Below are 18,949 nucleotides of genomic sequence, written 5' to 3'. Positions count from 1 at the left end.
CGTTTATTTTTTCCCCAGATGGTTATCTAATTGTCCACACCATTTATTGAGTAGTCCATCTTCATCATACACTAATTCCTATATGTATTTTGGTTTACTTCTGAACTTTCGCTCCTCTTCCACTAGTATGTAAGTCTATCCAAATGCTAGAGTAATTGGTACTTTTTCTTTTTTCCAATGAGCACTTTTTAACCTTTATCTTTGACTTCTCTGTAGTACTTGGCACTGTTGACTAATCCATTTTCCTTGATGTACTCTCAGTGCTATATTGTTAGATTACTGAGAAGGTGAATAAACATGTACTTAGGGCACTAGCAATCAGTGGCACCAAAATAATGATAATAAAGAAGATATAATCAAAGAGGTCACCACAGAAAAATCAGAACTTTGTTGGACTTCCCTTACACATATTTTATAGCTTATATATTTTTTTAAGATTTATTTATTTATTTTGGCCATGCCACTCGGCTTGCGGGATCTTAGTTCCCCGACCAGGGATTGAACCCGGGGCCATAGCAGTGAAAGCACCAAGTCCTAACCACTGGACTGCCAGGGAACTCCCAATATTTTTATTTTAAATTACATGCGAAGCACTATATTTTCAGTTATTTAGGTCCTATAGGGTCTCAGTGCTCTGTTGACTACTGCCCACCCCCATCTTTACTACCACTTCTGTCTCTTCAATCTACTTCTCCCTTTCTGGACTACGGGGTCTTCCTCTGTATCTTACCTGTTGTTGCCGTCCAAGTTTCCACTCTTCACCTTTCTTTTCTCTTTTTCCATTCAATGAGCTCAGGCAATCTCATCCTCTCCCACGGTTTCAAAATTCCGAGATTTGCGCTGACTTCATAATCTGTGTCTCTGTCCCAGATCTCTCCTTTAGCTTTGAATCTCCCTACGGAATGTCACCTGTACAACCTGTAGACACCTCAAACTCCACGTATCCAGAACAAAACCTGCTCTTTTCTACTTTGTGTCTGCTCTTAGCCCTATGGTCCCTGTCTTGGTGACACCATCATCTACCCAGTCAACCAAGCTGGACATTGAGAACCATCTTTAATTCTACCACCTTAGTTACTCCCCTTCCCCCATTACTTTTTTTTGGCCACACCGCGTGGCTTGCGGGATTTTAGTTCCCCAACCAGGGATCGAACCTAGGCCCTCAGCAGTGAGAGTGTGGAGCCCTAACCACTGGACCGCCAGGGATTTCCCCCCAATTACTTCTTAAACTGCTTAAATCCATTTATTTTTCCTCATTCCCCATTCCAACCATGTTAGCTCAAGCCTTCATCATCTCTTACTTGGACTTCTGAAACTCCTGGCCTTTCCTTTTGCCACTTATTAGTCCACATCACTGCCAGAGATAGGTCTAAAACCAGATTAGTGATATCACCACTCCCCAGCTCAAAATGCCTCACTGGCTCTCCATGGCCTCTGGAGTAACGTCCAAAGCCCGCTATGGTCTGACCTCTGTGTACCTTGTAGCTTCATGGACAGTGGCCCTCCTTTCTTGCTCTCTGTACTCCAGTCACACAGCCCAAACTGCATGCTATCTCATGCTTCTGACCTTTGAATAATTTGATCTCTCTGTTTGGAATTTCCTTCCCACTCTTCTCCAAGACTTAACTCATCACTTCCCAAAGACCTACCCCTTTATTCTCCCTAGAATTGGCCAGTCTCTTCTTGGAGCCCACAGTGTACCTAGCACACCTCTGTTACAGCACATATTACCTTGTATCGTAATTATCTGCAGGCCCATCTGTCTCCCCCGCTAGTCACTGAGCTTCTTTTTGAGGGCAGAGATTATTTGATTAGTCGTTGAATCCCTACTACCTCGGCCTACAGTAGGACTCAATAAATATTTATGGAATGAAGGAATAAACACATAAGAATGCTCTAGAAGTTTCAAATAAAAAGGTTTGCTCTGGAGGTTGACTTGTGGAAGGCTAGCAGGCTGTCTGTTTGAAGACCTCTCAGGCTGTTTTACAAGCTTAGAAACCCAAATTTTCCACGCATAGAGAATGGTCCCATTATTTAGGAGTAGATTCATACTAACCACGCTCATACGTAAAATTATCAACTTATTTATAATGAGAAATACAATAGTCACATGTATAGAAATACTGTCTTCTGTACAACTATCCCAAACCTAAAGGTAGGCCTATATAGGAAGCTGCATTACTCCTGCATCATTGTTTAACCTGTGCACTCTCAATGAAGGAGGAAAAAAAAAAATCTTATTCTTGAGGAGCAAAAACAATCTTACTTTTTATGTAAAAAGTACAGATATACATACAGTACATAAACAGATATACAGCTAGCATATCTGTGGTCTTAAAAGTTCATCCGGGAAAGCAAATTAAGAAAAAAAAAGTCTAAAAAGGCTCTTTAGGGCTGGCAATAATGATAAAAAAAAAAAAAAAGGTTGAGAAACACTAGTTTAACCTCTGTATGATTCTTTCTTAAGGAATTAGAACAAGTGGAGTTATTTCTAAAATTCAGATATCCAGTGGCATTAGGTTGATATAGTATCTCTATAATAGCCAATACTGGAGCGATTGTGCTTGAAATTCATTGGCTGAGCCTCTTCCTTGAATGGGCACAAGAAAGTCAGCTTCAACAGGCTCCAACTCTTCCATTACTAACTAACCCCGCCCTCTTGCAGGCTGACTCATTCTTCCTTTGGATGTGTATGCATACTCTGTATTTCTCAGGAGCCGTTCTATTTCCTAAAAAAACTTGACATATCTCTGCTGGGATCCATTAACTTCTGAGGTTGTATAAAGTTTAGAGGTTGGGGATAGAAGTTTGAATGACTACTATGCTGCCTGCTTACACTCTCTGAGCGTCAATTTCTGCATCAGTAAAATGGGAGTAACAACACCTCCCTTGAGGGATTTTTAAGGACTAAAATGAGAAAGTGTACACAAAGAGCCTTGCACAGTAGCTGTTTTTAGTGCCAAGTTGGGAGACAACACTGCTGTGTCATTTTGAAGAGTGTGTTCATGTGTGTGTGAGCGCATGATTAAATAGTAAAGGGCTTCAGAGAAAACTGCTGTCCTTGGCATGATTATAGATTCCAGAAAATTAGTAAAGTGAGTAAACACTAAAAAATGTGTTTGGCTGTGTAAAAATAACCAGTTACAGCCATTTATGTAAACAGCTTAACATTTAAGGCCTGATTATCATGCAGCACAATAACAATTACATATATCATTAAATATGCATCAGATTAACCTTGTAAGTTTTATTTGATTACAATAGCACTCTATAGAACAGTCTTACAGTTAATTGCTCATAATGCATAAGTCTGTTCACTATTTACATCAATTTAATGAGACAGAGCTCCTGAGCATGTCCTGCATTTGACGTAAGCCTGGATTATTCATCCTTGATTGCAACTGTGCATTTGCCCTATGACCTGTGAGATAATGTACACTCTCTTTAGTTTTGGATAGTGAGGAAGGTGCTAAAGAAGCAGGTAGCAAAAGAAAATTCTGTTTAATTTGGTGTTTTGGAAGCCTACAGGTTTCCAGTAGATAGTTCTTGGTTAAAATAATGAAAATATTCCAAAGCTGAGCACTGGCCAACCTAGCCTAGAACACTTCTAAGCAAGCCCCAAGGTCATACTCTGAAGCACTTCTAGAATTAACATTAAAACTACAATTATAATTCATTTGACTCCCACCATGAACTAGGTACTACACATACATCATCATATCCTTATAAAACTCTTATAAATTAGGTATTATTATTTTCATTTTACATATGAAGAGAAAAGAGACACAGAAAGATAATAGTTTGCTAAATTCTTGAAGGTAGTTAGGATTCAAATTCAGGAAAGGCTTCAAAGTACATGCTTTTTCAATTATATTAAACTGGGCCAGGTTTCTTACAATTCATATTTCAAACACTTACTAGGCACTTGTTGGTTGCAAAAGAGTATAGACTGCCTGTCATCAAATGATGCAAAATACTTTAGGAGCCTGTTTTGAAGGTCAAAAGGTAGAGGCCTCGTTCATCAGGCTGAAAGGCATGCAGCCAGGCTGCCTAGCAGGCATTTAAAATTTTCCTGATAAACAGGAGTCGCTCAGCAACAATACATTCCTGGTTCACCTAACTTTTAGATTCTACCCCAAGCCTGCTGTTTCAACAGACAGACATCCTGCGCTTTGTGGAGATCAAAAAGAAGTCAGTGAGGGTATTCTCTGGCAGTCCAGTGGTTAGGACTCGGCACTCTCATTGCCGGGGCCCGGGTTCAATCCCTGGTCGGGGAACTAAGATCCCACAAGCCGCACGGAGCAGCCAAAAAGAAGAAAGTCAGTAAGGTGAGGGTGAGGAAGAGGCAGAGGAGATGGGTAGCAAAGGGCTGGATTCATGAAAATTTGGCATAATGGCCATGGCATTACGAAAATCCTAATACTTGCTAACTTTTCACTTTGAATAGCCAGAGGGAGTTTATTAGTTACATTTGGACAGACCTGATTTTAATTCTGGCTGTACTACCTAGTAACTGAATGACTTAGGGCAAGTGGTTTTTACCTCTCGGAGCCTTGTTTTTCCTTATCTGTAAAATGGGATGCAGTAAGGTCCTTTGGCAGAATTCTTGCCCCTCTTGTTCATCTTTGAGATGTTTAGGGCCCTCTTACTTATGCAGAAGCACTCCAGTCAAGCCACTGTGTGGAGAAGTAGCTATATGTAGACCTTACATTTCCTTAAGTAGCTTAGCAAGAGTACTTCAACCCTTCCTCTGCAGACTGGTCATGGTTGAGGTTGATCAAGTTAAAAGAGCAATCTAGGAAACTCCTGGAAAGAAAAGGATTGATTTCCTATCTCCTCTGACTAGGGTGGCCACAAAAGAAGAAAGATATGGGGGGCGGGGAGCAAATGGGGACAAGAGGATGGCAATGCTTCTGAATGCAAGAGACAGCAACAGAGGCTGAGGAGGCTGGAACCAGTCCTGAGCTGGGCCATGGTGGACCCAGGGCTTCTGTGAAAGTGCCTTAGTGTGTGAACTCAAAGGGCTGAGCCCTAAGAGCTGCAATCCTTGAGGCTCAGGCCTTTTGTGGCATGAAGTCCTCTCTACTGAGTGCATCACAGGAAACTCCTTGCCTTTAAGAGACCCTGCAATTGGCAAAGCAAAGGGCTCTGCTCCCAGACATAAATCTCTGGCTAATTTACATTGACTGGGGTTATCTTAGAGTTTAAAGGGGAGGAAGTTGAAACCTAGAAGGCATGGCTAGACTTTTAGACTTTTTGTTTTTATCTATTTGTATACCAAGGGGATTCCCTGGTGGCGCAGTGGTTAAGAATCCGCCTGCCAATGCAGGGGACATGGGTTCGATTCCCTGGTCCGGGAAGATCCCACATGTTGCAGAGCAAGTAAGCCCGTGCGCCGCAACTACTGAGCCTGTGCTCTAGAGCCCGCGAGCCACAACTACTGAGCCCACGTGCCACAACTACTGAAGCCCGCATGCCTAGAGCCCATGCTCCACAACAAGAGAAGCCACCGCAATGAGAAGCCCACGCACAAGGAAGAGTAGCCTCCGCTCGCCGCAACTAGAGAAAGCCCACACACAGCAACGAAGACCCAACGCAGCCAAAATTAAATTAATTTAAAAAATAAATTAATTTAAAAAAATTTTTTTAATTTAAAAGCATTTGTATACCAAACTACAAAGAGCCACTTCAGATACAGGAAAAATAAATATTAGATGAGGTAAAGTTTATAAAGTTTTTCAGTACTCAGGACATAGCAAGTAACTAGAAATGGCAGATAGTCATTTCCACTAGGAGGAAGGCTCAGAAACTGCACTTCTGGTTCTAACCACAGCAGCTAAGCAGCTCAAGGGGAGCCTGTGGGGATATTTGGAGACAATCAATGGCAGCCACATTACAGAGCCTGGACAGCTCTTTTCCTTGCCTGAGTGACTTCATCCATACCTTTGCCTTTACCTGCTCGTTTTGCAAATATTTGTCCAGGATGCACTTCTGGGCACTGAGGTTACAAAGAAGACACACAACCAAAGAAACAATTCTAATATGGTTATAGCATTTTAGCCCTGGCCTCTCTGAGCTCTAAATTCATTTATGTCATTTCACTCAGATTGCAAAACAGATATCTGAGACAGACCTTTCATTTCTCCTCCAAATTTGCCTGATGCCACCACACTGCTGAAGGCAAAAACCCAGAAAAACACTGCCTTAATCACTGTTACCCTTACCCTCACGGTGCATTTTCATTTCTCCACATCTTTCTTAAGCACAATGAATGACTAAATGGGGACTTAGAATTCTAATGAGGGCCTAACATCAATTGAAGAGGAAGGGTAATTTCCAGATGAATGCTGTGTTTTTAATGAATAGATCCCAGTATTGTGTGGGACTGTTTTTCCACAACAGTACAACACTGATGACTCATATTCAGTTTGTTGACAATCGTGACGTCCAGATCTGGATATATGCCCTAGCCAGACTCAAAAACTTTCAGTTTAGATGAGAAAGACATGAAGATGAGTCCTAAAGGTTTGAACCCATTTTCTGTTTGCGGAGGTGAAGGTGTCGTAAAGGTGTAGCTGAAACATCAATGTTCATAAACTACCTGTTGAACAACTGCTGGGCGATCAATGATTTAAAGGCCAATTTTTATGTTTCTACTATCGATTCACACAACTGCCAGAGTGATCCTTTTAAAACAAATCTGATTATTCCTTTGTTCTCAACCCTTCCATGGTATTCTATCACATTCTAATAAAATCTGAAGTCCCACATGGCTTACCAGATATACAATCTGGCTTCTGCCTGTTATCCAACTTATTGCTTTAATTTGCTGTGCTCCAGCCTCACTGCTCTCCTTGCTTCTTCTCCAACATGCCAAGCAGTCAGGGCTATTTTAATTGCCATTTCTTTTCTCCTGGAACAATTTCTCTCTAGAAATCCACACAGCTGCCTCCCTCATTTAATGATTAGATTTCTGCTTACAATTAAGAGGACTTCCTTGTCTACCCCATCTAATAAAGCATCCCCTTTCTCCTAATTTTTTTAAAAACTTGCCACATTACTGGGCATTAGCTATTATTTAGTAATATATTATGTGTATTGCTTAATATCAATCTCCCCCCTTATTACGAGACAGACTTTGTTTTGTTCACAGCTGAATTCCCAGCACCTAGAACATTCTTCTCATCAAATATTTGATAAATGAATAGATTTTCAGAATACATCAAATGTAAAACTATTCTAAATTTATTGACATGAAGCATAGAAAAATATCTAGAAGAATGTATAGCAAAATGTTAACTATCATGGTGGGAGCTGGTTTTCACATATTTTTGCTCATGCAAACATTCTAACTTTTTTTTTTTTTAGTATGAACTTGTATGACTCAGATACTAAAAAATGAGTAAAGAGGCCACACAGGCATAAAGTGTAAATGAATTCTATAAGAGGTTGAGCAAATTTATGAAAAACTTCTAAATAGATGTATTAGCATGATGGTTAAGCTAAACTACTGTTTGAATCCCCTTCCCCAACACGGTCTAGCAGTGTGATCCCAAGTTGTTCACAAGGCAGAGTCTAAAGGTTTTCACCTGTCAAATGGGGACAATAATAATTAGTGTCTACCCCATAAGGTGGTTTTTGAAGATGAAACGGGACCATGTATGTAACCCCCTTTGTACAATGCCTGGCATGCAGAAAATACTCGACAAATGGCAGCTATTATAATAGTTAGTAGTAACAAGAGATGTTGGGACATACCTAGCCCTCAAGATTGACATCAGAGTGGACCACCACATCCTCTCATCATTGCGCCTCAGTCTGGGCCCCTGAAGCCCAAAGAGGAGATGGTTCTTTCCAAAGAAGATAATTTCGACGTTCCAGAAGCATCTGAATCAAACGTACCCTGTGAACCCTTAAACCTTTCAGGCAGTCTGGTTAATCCATGAGCAGCACTGCAAGACCCGGCTTCGAAAGGCGACCACCGCTCGCCGTCCTTGGGCCCAGTCCCTTAGCCTTGATTTTGTTCAAGGCTGCAACAGAGGTGAGGGGTGGGAATGTTAGAAAACACAAAAGCGGGGCAGTACCGGCCCGCTCCAGCTCACCGCACTCTAGAGCGGCTCAAACGGCACTACGCACCGGCAAGCCTGCGGCAACCAGCAACGCGCCCCCAGGGAAAAATGATTACTGGTCCGACTCAAAACTCAGACAAGCTGCTCAAAGGCCCACCCTCCAAGGCCTCTGCTAGAGACCAGACGCTAGCGCACGGGTAGGGAAGGGTCGGGGACGGAGGGAGGGGCAGCCGTTGATGAGCCGCACGCGGCAAGGCCGCGACGGCCGGGGCGGGGACCGGGCGGAGGCGGCGAGCGCGCGGCCCGCTCGCGCCTGCGCCGCGCGGGAGCGAGCACGCAAGCCCAGGGCGCGCGCGCTGCTGGCGTTTCCTCGGCGCGGAGGAGGGGAACCAAGTGAGGTGAGGCACGAGGCGCTGCGGGCGGGCGGCGGCGGGGCGCAAGCCCCAGTCTCGGGACAAGGGGGAGGCAGGGATCGTGAGGTGCGGCGGGGTTGGGGGCGGACTGCGGGCCCCGGCGGCGTCGGCGGCGAGGGGGGCGAGGGGGGCGGGCCACGCCGCGCCGTGGGGGAGGGCGGCGTGGGGCGGGCCTGAGCCCTGGGGCCCCGCCCCGCCGCGGCCTGACGCGCCCCGCCCCCTGGGCGGCCCCGCTGGGTCCCAGCCTGGCTCTTCCTGGCTCTGCTGCAAGGGAACGAACGCGAAATCCCGTTCTTAGCTGACGTTACCCCTTGTTTTCAAGAAGGCCTTCCAAGTAGATATTTCAGGTCAGTTTTAGAGGTGAGGTGGTCTGAGGCTCCAGTAGGTAACTTCTTGGAATTTGGCAGATGTTAATGTGGAACTAGCATCCATCCTTTCATGGATGTTAGCGTCAGAAATGTCTCTTGTGTGAAGAAAGAGGAAAAAAGAAGATTCCGCTTATTGCAATATTGCGCTTACAACGTGGAGTGTTTGAGACTATACATCCTTTACTTGACCATCTCTACTAACCTCTGTTGAAGTGACGCTGCTGTTCACTAACTGTAAGACATTGTGCAAGTGACAGTCTTTCAGAGGTTCCTTTCCCTTAAAAAAGCAGCATGCCTCAGAAGGTTGTAAGGATTCAGAGACAATCCACATACAGTGATACTACAGTGCCTGGCATATGAAAAATATTCAGTAAATGTTGGCCATTATTTCATTATTGAGTGCATAATACCCCTTACTAAGCGCATTTTCTTCAAACTCATTTTCCTGGGACCAGAGCAGAGGGGTAACCACTCCAGTTCATTCCTGGAAAAGACAAGTTCATTGACAGTTTTATGTGAGTGTCCCATACAGTTAACGATGAATTATTCCCCAAGCTAAAACTAAAAACTATCAGGTGAAAGAAGTCACTGCAGGAGAACTAATGATGAACTAACCTTTTTGTAGAATTAACATTTATATGTCCATTACATTTGTGTTTATTGAGTTCTTTCCTCTTGGCACTGTGCTTGGTGCTTTAAGACATACAAATTTGTATTTGATGTAGTCCCTGCTTTCATTTAGTCTAGAAATGGGGAAAATATGCATTCAGAAGTGATTCTCACAAAGTGGAATGTGAAAAATGCCAAAAAAAGAGATAGATAAAAAGATATGGGAGTATAGAGGGAGGGGGGATGTTTTCATGACTTCGTGTGAAATATGAGTTCATTTATGTCTTCAAAAAGATAACTTTGTATATAGTACATACCTATTAAATAGCTGTTCAAAGAATAAATTAGTGAACAAAATGTACGTTGTAATAGATAGGATTCCTTAGTTTTCTAGTAATAGACGTTCATTCAGATTAAAGTATTACTGGAACGATAGAGAAATGAGAAAACACAAACAAACAAACCTGCACCATTGGGCTACCCTTGGGGATGGGGATCTCAAGAGCCAGATCTCTTGGACCAGATTCTTTGGCTAATGAATGAGCTCTAACCTGCCCTCTGTCCTTGGATACCTTACTCAAGATTCAGCTTTCGGTAAGAACAGATCTGGTTGCTTTAGCTGCTGTGGGGCTGGGGGGTGGAGTATTGGGATTCGTAACCCCACGAAAGCCATATGAAAGTCAGTTTCCCAAAGGAAGGAGGGCTAAGGAGAAAAGTGAGGCCTGGCAGAGAACATCAGTTGTTGTTTATTAGAGATATGTAGCCTTTGTAGAGGGCTTACTATGGGCCTGGCGCTATGGTACATTATCTATGTGGATTTTGATATTTAATCTTCAGCAACTCTAGAAGGTAGATATGATTGTATCATCCATTTTACAGAGGAGGGAACAAGCTTGTAGAGATAAACAAATTTGCTTAGCCTTACAAAGCTAGGATGTGGTACAGTTGAGTAAGTTTCATTATGTTCTCTTTATCTTGTCCCTTTAAAGTATTTCCTCATCCATGTGCCACTTTTGTTTGTTTATAGGGGGGGTCATCAGCTTTGGTGTCTGTGTTGGCCAGTTCTGAAATCTCCTTGAAGGAGCCCTACATTGAGGAAGATCAAAGCAGCAGTCTTTGCCAACTGGGGAATGGACCGTTTGAGTTCCTTTAGCAGTAAGTACCATGGGAACAAGTCCCAGGTGAATATCAATAGCAAACTGAAGTGGAAGTTGATCAAAGAAGAAAAATAAGCACTTTAAAGATGAAGCCATGTGAATCTGATCCTAAAGGAATGAGTATCAAATCAGAATAAAATCAACCACTACTACTGAACACATGATACAAAACTGAGCACATGACACTCAAGGTCTTATAAGAAAATTAAGCTCAGGTGGACCATTCATAATACGATTAACCCGTAGTTCGACTTAAAAAAGCAGTTGAATTTCTCTTTAGAATCAATAACATATTTCAGGCGCCTTGGTAAGAACTAATGTCAGTGGTAGAATAAAGGAAATGCTCCTGCCCCTGCTTTCTTGGCACTTGTATTCTAAGAGTAAACTATAGTACAGTAATAGTGCAGAGATTTATGGCGTACATGTGAAGTAAATCCAGGCAGCCGCAACTATGGAGGAAAAAATACACTTTTTCTTTTCTTCTGAAGATAAGAGATTTGGCAGAAATAGAAATCCATTGTTAGATGTTAGTAGTGTCCCAATGAGAAGACTCAGAAAGTCACTTTTAGGGTGTATCCTCCTCAGCAGTTTCTTTCTTCCTCCCTCCCTCCCTTCCTTCCTTCCATTTACTTATTTTGCTTTTGGCTACGCCAGGTCTTAGTTGCAGCACGTGGGACCTTTTAGTTGTGGGACGCGGACTCTTTGTTGTGGCATGCATGCGGGATCTAGTTCCCTGACCAGGGATTGAACCCGGGCCCCCTGCATTGGGAGCACTGAGTCTTACCCACTGGACCACTAGGGAAGTCCCTCAGCAGTTTCTTAAAGGGGCTCTAATTTACTCTCTCATCAGACTCCCTATATATATTTAGGACAGAATGGAGTCTTCCAATACATCTAGTTCAGATCTTTCATTTTTCACACAGAGGAAGAGCCTAAATGAATTATCCCCATGCTGGGAGTGTAAACTGAAACCACTCTCTCCCCCTTTTCAAAATAATTAAAAATTTTTTAAAAAGTGTTTTTTTTAATATTTTTAAGCTAAACTTTAAAATTTTTATTTGGAAACAATTTCAAACAGGAAAGTTGGAAGAATAAGAATAGTACAAAGAATATCCATACACCTTTTGTAAACCTTTTACTCTATTTTCATAGTTCTCTATCTATAAATATACATATTTATTCACATATATATGTATTTATAAGTAGATATACATACCCCATTTTTTTTTCAGAATCATTTGAGGGCTTAGGGACATACATCATGGCCCCTAAGTACTTCAGTGTTTATTTCCTGAGACTAGGGATATTCTCTTCTAACTTCAGTACATTCTAGCCTCAGTAGAGTTGCCAACTTTAGTAAGTATAACACTGATAAAATACTTTTATCTAACCTGCCGTCTGTATTCCAGTTTTGTCAGCTGACTCAATAATGTCCTTGGGGCTTCCCTGGTGGCCCAGTGGTTGAGAGTCCGCCTGCCGATGCAGGGCACACGGGTTCGTGCCCGGGTCCGGGAGGATCCCACGTGCCGCGGAGCGGCTGGGCCCATGACCCATGGCCGCTGGGCCTGCGCTTCCGGAGCCTGTGCTCCGCGGCGGGAGAGGCCACAGCGGTGAGAGGCCTGCGTACCGCCAAAAAAAAAAAAAAAAAAAAAAAATGTCCTTGACGATGTTTTTTTTCCTTCCCATACAGGATACAGTCAGGGTTCAGGTCTTGCATTAAGTTGCTGTGTCTCTTTAGCCTCCTTTAAACTGAAACGTGTCCACAGCCTTTGTCTTTAGTGATTGACACTTTTGAAGAATACAGCCCCTTTCTCCCCTTTTTAAAACTAGAGGTGTCTCATTTTGGGTTTGTCTGGTCTTGCTGTGTTCCTCATTAGCGATGTTAATTTTGAAAACCCAGTCAATGGGGGCTTCCCTGGTGGCGCAGTGGTTGAGATTCCGCCTGCCGATGCAGGGGACACGGGTTCATGCCCCGGTCCGGGAAGATCCCACATGCCGCGGAGCGGCTGGGCCCATGAGTCATGGCTGCTGAGCCTGTGCGTCCGGAGCCTGTGCTCCGCAACGGGAGAGGCCAGAACAGTGAGAGACCCGCATACCGCAAAAGAAAAAAAAAAGAAAACCCAGTCAGGGTGTGCATTTGAGTTCTTCACTGTTTAATGTCTATTTTTTCTCTTGCGTCCAATAAGCAACCCATAAGGAGACACTTTCAGGCCATAAAATATCCTGTTCCTCATCAGAATTTCTCCCTAGTTAGCATCCATTGATGATTTTTGCCTGATCCAGTCTTTACTACGATGGTCGCAAAATGATTTTTCCCCCTGCCTCCAGCACTCTCTCCATATTTACTAGTTAGCACTTAGCATTCTACTATAATCAAGAGACCTCCTGTTTCACTTATTTATTATAAGTATGCATGCATGAATTCCTTTATTTTCAGTGGTTTATAATTCATTATCATACTTACTTTGGTTCTCAGATTGTCCTAATTTGAACACTGTGAGCCCCTTCAAGCCGGCTCTTGCAACCTTGTGACGTGCCCCATCGCTTTTTTGAGCATCTGCTTACTTTTTGGCATGGCTACATGTTCGAGGTGCATCTTCTACCTCCCATGCCCCAGCCCTAGAATCAGCCACTTCTCTGAGGAGCCCTTGGTCCTTTTAGAAAGGAGTGCCATTAGAGACCAAGATATGGCCATTGCTTATTTCTACTAGAGTATCTTGGCATCTGGGCCTTTTTGGCCCACAGCGCTGGGAAATACATGGTAGGTATACACTACGTACATCTATGCCAGTATATGTACACAGTTGCATATACATGCGTATATCCATAGATGCACTTTCTTAGAAATCATGAGTTCACACTGATAACCTCCAGTTCACCTTCCTAGGCCCTTTTTTTGTCCCCCCACCCCCACCACGTTCCTTGTTTGTGTGTCCTTTCCTCAGTGAAAACCCTGGCTCCCCGCATTAGCACGATTATTCATTTGCTCAGTCTTTTAATACATCCAGAATTATTTCAGGATTGCTTGGTGCATACCACTACCTAACACAGACCCACTTCAACAAGTTCAGGGTTTGTTTGCGATTCTCTGCATCACCCAAGACTGAAGGTCTGTTGTTAAATGTTCATAAGTTACTTGGATTGGTTCTTTTTTTTCCCCTCCTCATTGTGGTTGTGATATTCCTTTGAAATACTTTTTGGTTCATCTGTTCGTTCTGCTTTCAGTTTTCCCTTCCCATATTTAGTGGTTTAATTTTCTAATTTGTAGAACATGAGTATGCTTCCAAAAGTCAAAGCTATGCAAAAAGGTATATTTGGAGAATTGTTGCTCCTTCCTAGGTCTCTTCCACTCCTTTCCATTCCCCCTCCTTCAACCCTTCGTAGGTATTGTTTTCTAATTTATCTGTCCTTTATTTCTTTTTGCAAAGACAGACGTGTATATGTTTTTGCTTTTGTTTTCCCTGATTTTTTCCTGAAAAGGTAACATACTATGTATGCTCTTTTGCACCTTGTTTTTTTCACTTACCTCCTGGAAATACGATGCTGCTTTATAGAGATTGTTATTTTTATTTATTTATATATATTTTTTGCGGTACACGGGCCTCTCACTGTTGTGGCCTCTCCCGTTGCGGAGCATAGGCTCCGGACGCACAGGCTCAGCGGCCATGGCTCACGGGCCCAGCCACTCTGCGGCATGTGGGATCTTTCCGGACTGGGGCACGAACCTGTGTCCCCTGCATCAGCAGGCGGACTCTCAACCACTGCGCCACCAGGGAAGCCTCCGAGATTGTTATTTTTTTATAGTTGCATAGTACTCGATTATGTGAACGTACCATAGTTTGTTCAACTACTGTCCAGTGCTTGGACATCAAAGTAGTATTTTGCAGTTATAAATAATGTTCTAATGCATAACCTTATACTGTTGGAAGTGTATATTCAGGGTAAATTCCTAGAAGTGGGATTTCTAGGTCCAAAGATAAATGGATGCATTTATTTAGATAGTGCTAAATTCCCTTCTATAGAAGTTGTGCCATTTTGCATTCCCGTTAGCAATATATGAGGTTGCCTATTTCCCCACAGTCTTCTTAAGAAAGTATATTATCAAGCTTTTGAATTTTTGCCAATCTGATGGGTAAGAACTTATATCTCAGTGTAGATTTCTCTTATTATGAGTGAAGTTGAATGTCTTTTCATGTTTAAGGTCCATTTTATCTCTCTCTTTTTTTCCTAATTATCTCTTCGTGACTTTCACAGTAGGATTTTTGGTCTTTTATTTTCCTCTCAATTTTTAAAAGTTCTTTCTATATTAAAGATGTTAGCCCTTTATGATATGTTTACAAGTATTTTCTTCTAGTTTATTTGCTTTTTTAACTTTGCTTATGGTGTTCTTTGCCAAAAAAGAGCTTTTTGTTTGTTTTGTTTTGTCAAATTTATTACTCTTTTATTGCCTCTGAAGTTTGAATGATGGTAAAAAGGCTTTCCCTACTCCTAGGTTACAGAAAAGTTCTGGAATCCTTTGTGAAGGACACTTTGGCTATGTGTATCAGAAACCCTCTGTACACTCAACAGTTCTAGTTCTAGGAAAATAGAAATCCTGAGGAACAAAATGTGAACTGTTACGTGTACAGGAACGTTGATCTCAGCATTTTTTATAATAGTGAAAAATTGGAAACAACTTAAATATCCACCAATAGCAAACTGGTTAGATTAGTGGTTCTCAGTCTTATGAGACCCAGTGATTTCTTTCAATAATGTTTTTAAAGCCCCTTTTACTATTTGGAAATGAAATACATAGATAATATAACATAACTATGCCCATGATTTCAAAGAAATAAAAACAATGCCCTAGGACTTCCCTGGTGGCACAGTGGTTAAGAAATCTGCCTGCGAATGCAGGAGACACGGGTTCAATTCCTGGTCCGGGAAGATCTCACATGCCATGGAGCAACTAAGCCCGTGCACCACAACTACTGAGCCTGTGCTGTAAGCCCGCAAGCCACAACCACTGAAGCCTGAGTGCCTAGAGCCTGTGCTCCGCAACAAGAGAAGCCATCTCAATGAGAAACCCGCGCACCACAACGAAGAGTATTCCCCACTCGCCGCAATGAGAGAAAGCCTGTGCGCAGCAATGAAGGCCCAACACAGCCAAAAATAAATAAATTAAGTAATTAAAAAATAATAATATTGCCCTAACTATACTATAAAAGATAAATAAAAGAGAAGTGATTTGTAATAAATAATGTAATTTATAATAATATGTATCAATATGTTTAGACATTACAGTGGAAAACATAATGCCTTTAGTCAGATGCTTGTACCCGTAAGTCAAATCACTGTGCATATTACAACTACAAATGCACAGTGATTCACGTGTGTTGTATTGGTGACTAAAATACCACAAGCTTGAATAACTCTTAGTAAAGTTCCGAACAAAACAAGGTAGAATCTCCTCTTGACGTAATGCAGTTGCCTTCCTGGAAAATTCAATACATATTAAAACTGTCAAAAACATTTTGTTGTATTTAGTATGGAATTATGTTCCAGGTCATGTCATTATGAGCAAGTTTTCACCTACTTGAACGTCTGGTGGGACATTTGAAAGTTGTGCAGGAGACTGGCCAATTCTTTGTTGTGTAGGAATATCTTGAGTGTTGAAGGATATCTAGCATCCCTGATCCCAGCCTGCTAAGTGCCAGTAGTGCTCCCTAGTCATTGTGACAACAAAAAAGCATCTCCTCAGATTTCCATAATACCTTCCTAGGAGGCAGTTGAAAACCATTAGGTTAGATTAAATAGATATAATGGACTATTATTCATCCATTAAAAAGAGTGAGGAAGATCTATGTGTACCATCATGAAAGATGTTGACAATATATTATCAAGTGAAAAAACAGGCTATAAAATGTGCAGTATCCCACTTTTGTTAAAATATACACACATGTACATAGAAGAAAGGCTGGAAATCAGAATGTTAATAGAGGATGACATACTTTATACTTTTTATTGTCTAAAATTTTTGAAACTATAAATTGAACTTTTACAAAATACTTATCTTTTTTTTTTAACATCTTTATTGGAGTATAATTGCTTTACAGTGGTATGTTAGTTTCTGCTTTATAACAAAGTGAATCAGCTGTACATACACATATATCCCCATATCTCCTCCTTCTTGTGTCTCCCTCCCATCCTCCCTATCCCACCCCTCTAGGTGGTCACAAAGCACTGAGCTGATCTCCCTGTGCTATGCAGCTGCTTCCCACTAGCTAGCTATTTTACATTTGGTAGTGTATATATGTCCATATTACTCTCTCACTTCGTCCCACCTTACCCTTCCCCCTCCCTGTGTCCTCAAGTCCATCCTCTACGTCTGCATCTTTATTCCTGTCCTGCCCTTAGGTTCTTCAGAACCTTTTTTTTTTTTTTTTTTTAGATTCTATATGTGTTAGCATACGGTATTTTTCTCTTTCTGACTTAGTTCACTCTGTATGACAGACTCTAGGTCCATCCACCTCACTACAAATAACTCAATTTCATTTCTTTTTATGGCTGAGTAATATTCCATTGTATATATGTGCCACATCTTCTTTATCCATTGAACTGTTGATGGACGCTTAGGTTGCTTCCATGCCCTGGCTATTGTAAGGAGAGCTGCAGTGAACATTGTGGTACATGACTCTTCTTGAATTATGGTTTTCTCAGGGTATATGCCCAGTAGTGGGATTGCTGGGCCGTATGGTAGTTATATATTTAGTTTTTTCAGGAACCTCCATAGTGTTCCCCATAGTGGCTGTATCAATTTACATTCCCACCAACAGTGCAGGAGGGTTCCCTTTTCTCCACACCCTATCCAGCATTTATTGTTTGTAGATTTTTTTTTTTTTTTGATGTACGCGGGCCTCTCACCGCTGCGGCCTCTCCCGTTGCGGAGCACAGGCTCTGGATGCGCAGGCCCAGCGGCCATGGCTCACGGGCCCAGCCGCTCTGTGGCATGTGGGATCCTCCCGGACCGGGGCACGAACCCACACCCCCCGCATTGGCAGGTGGACTCTCAACCACTGCGCCACCAGGGAAGCCCCTGTTTGTAGATTTTTTGATGATGGCCATTCTGACTGGTGTGAGATGATACCTCATTGTAGTTTTGATTAGCATTTCTCTAAAAAACAATTACTTCTTGACATGAGGGTTTAAAAACTCTTTAGGTCAGTCATTGGCCAATTTTTTGTTGTTGAAGAAAGTTTGAGGAAAGAAAAGCAAGCTCATATCATTAAAAGAAAAGGATGCGAGGGCTTCCCTGGTGGCCCAGTGGTTGAGAGTCCGCCTGCCGATGCAAGGGACACAGGTTCGTACCCAGGTCCGGGAGGATCCCACGTGCCACGGAGCGGCTGGGTCCGTGAGCCATGGCCTCTGAGCCTGCGCGTCCGGACCCTATGCTCCGCAACGGGAGAGGCCACAACAGTGAGAGGCCCGCGTACCGCAAAAAAAAAAGAAACAAAAGGATGTGAGGAAGAAGATAATTTGGTAAAAATTGACATTTAATATAAAATAATTTTTGTTCTTCCATTTCAAAATTTTAAATGGGAGAAGTGGGGTAGTTGCTGTTCCACATGTTTATTTTGAAGCTACTGCCAGAAAGATTACCTTTCTTTCCTCTGTCATTTTTTTCTCCAGGTCTTCATTTAGAAGCAAAAGAAAAGAAAAATAATCACCACTTACAGGAGGGAAAGGTGCCTTGAAGAGTGTTTCTTGGACTTTAGGAAGGAAAATGCTATTGCAGAATGTGAGAAATTCTGCGCCAGGCCAAACAGATTAAATCCCTTCTCTACCTTCAGAGCCTGTTTTCTTAGACTTCTGTTGATCACAGAGAACAACTCTGCTAGGTTGCCCTGACTCAAGAGTGGCAGAGTTTGGGACAGCCAGGGACACACACACATCAGCATTTTTATGACTTTAGAGAGTTTGGATTATACTCCTTGCCTTGATATTGCGGAGACAGTACTGTTATTGGAACTGGAGGAAGGTCTGCTCTGTTCTCTACTTACTGTGGGAGAAAGGGAGGGAGCTGTCCTGAGTTTAACTCCCAAATCAAATATGAAGTAGTACATCCCAAGACATGTTTAAAGGGTTTTTCTTTACCAACTTTTTATTATGAAAAATGTCAAACTTACAGAAAGTTGCAAGAACAGTACAGCAATTATTGCCCATTACCCAGACCCAACAGTTATTAACATTTTGTCAGATTGGCTTTATCTATAACTATAGATGTGTTATGTAGGTATGTGACATTATTTTCCCCTGGGAAAATAAACTGTGGGCATTATGAAACTTCCAGTTAA

General features: G+C 42.1%; 1 protein-coding gene across 3 annotated transcripts in view; it reads left to right on the top strand.

The window, feature by feature from the left end:
* Positions 1 to 8,399: 8,399 nt before the first annotated feature.
* TADA2A (transcriptional adaptor 2A) overlaps positions 8,400 to 18,949 on the top strand; it is a 47,928-nt gene continuing 37,378 nt past the window's right edge. For 2 of the 3 annotated variants that reach the window (XM_082679194.1, XM_082679192.1), the window contains exons 1-2: positions 8,475 to 8,548; positions 10,487 to 10,614. In XM_082679194.1, the coding sequence (XP_082535320.1) occupies positions 10,590 to 10,614 (25 nt within the window). In that variant the 5' untranslated portion in view covers positions 8,475 to 8,548; positions 10,487 to 10,589. The other variant, XM_082679193.1, reaches the window with a different exon arrangement.

This window comes from Grampus griseus (genome assembly GCF_964374135.1).
Source record: "Grampus griseus genome assembly, chromosome: 20".
NCBI classification, from domain to species: domain Eukaryota; kingdom Metazoa; phylum Chordata; class Mammalia; order Artiodactyla; family Delphinidae; genus Grampus; species Grampus griseus.
Note: the sequence above shows the minus strand (reverse complement) of the source record. Positions and strands in the feature narration are given on the sequence as shown.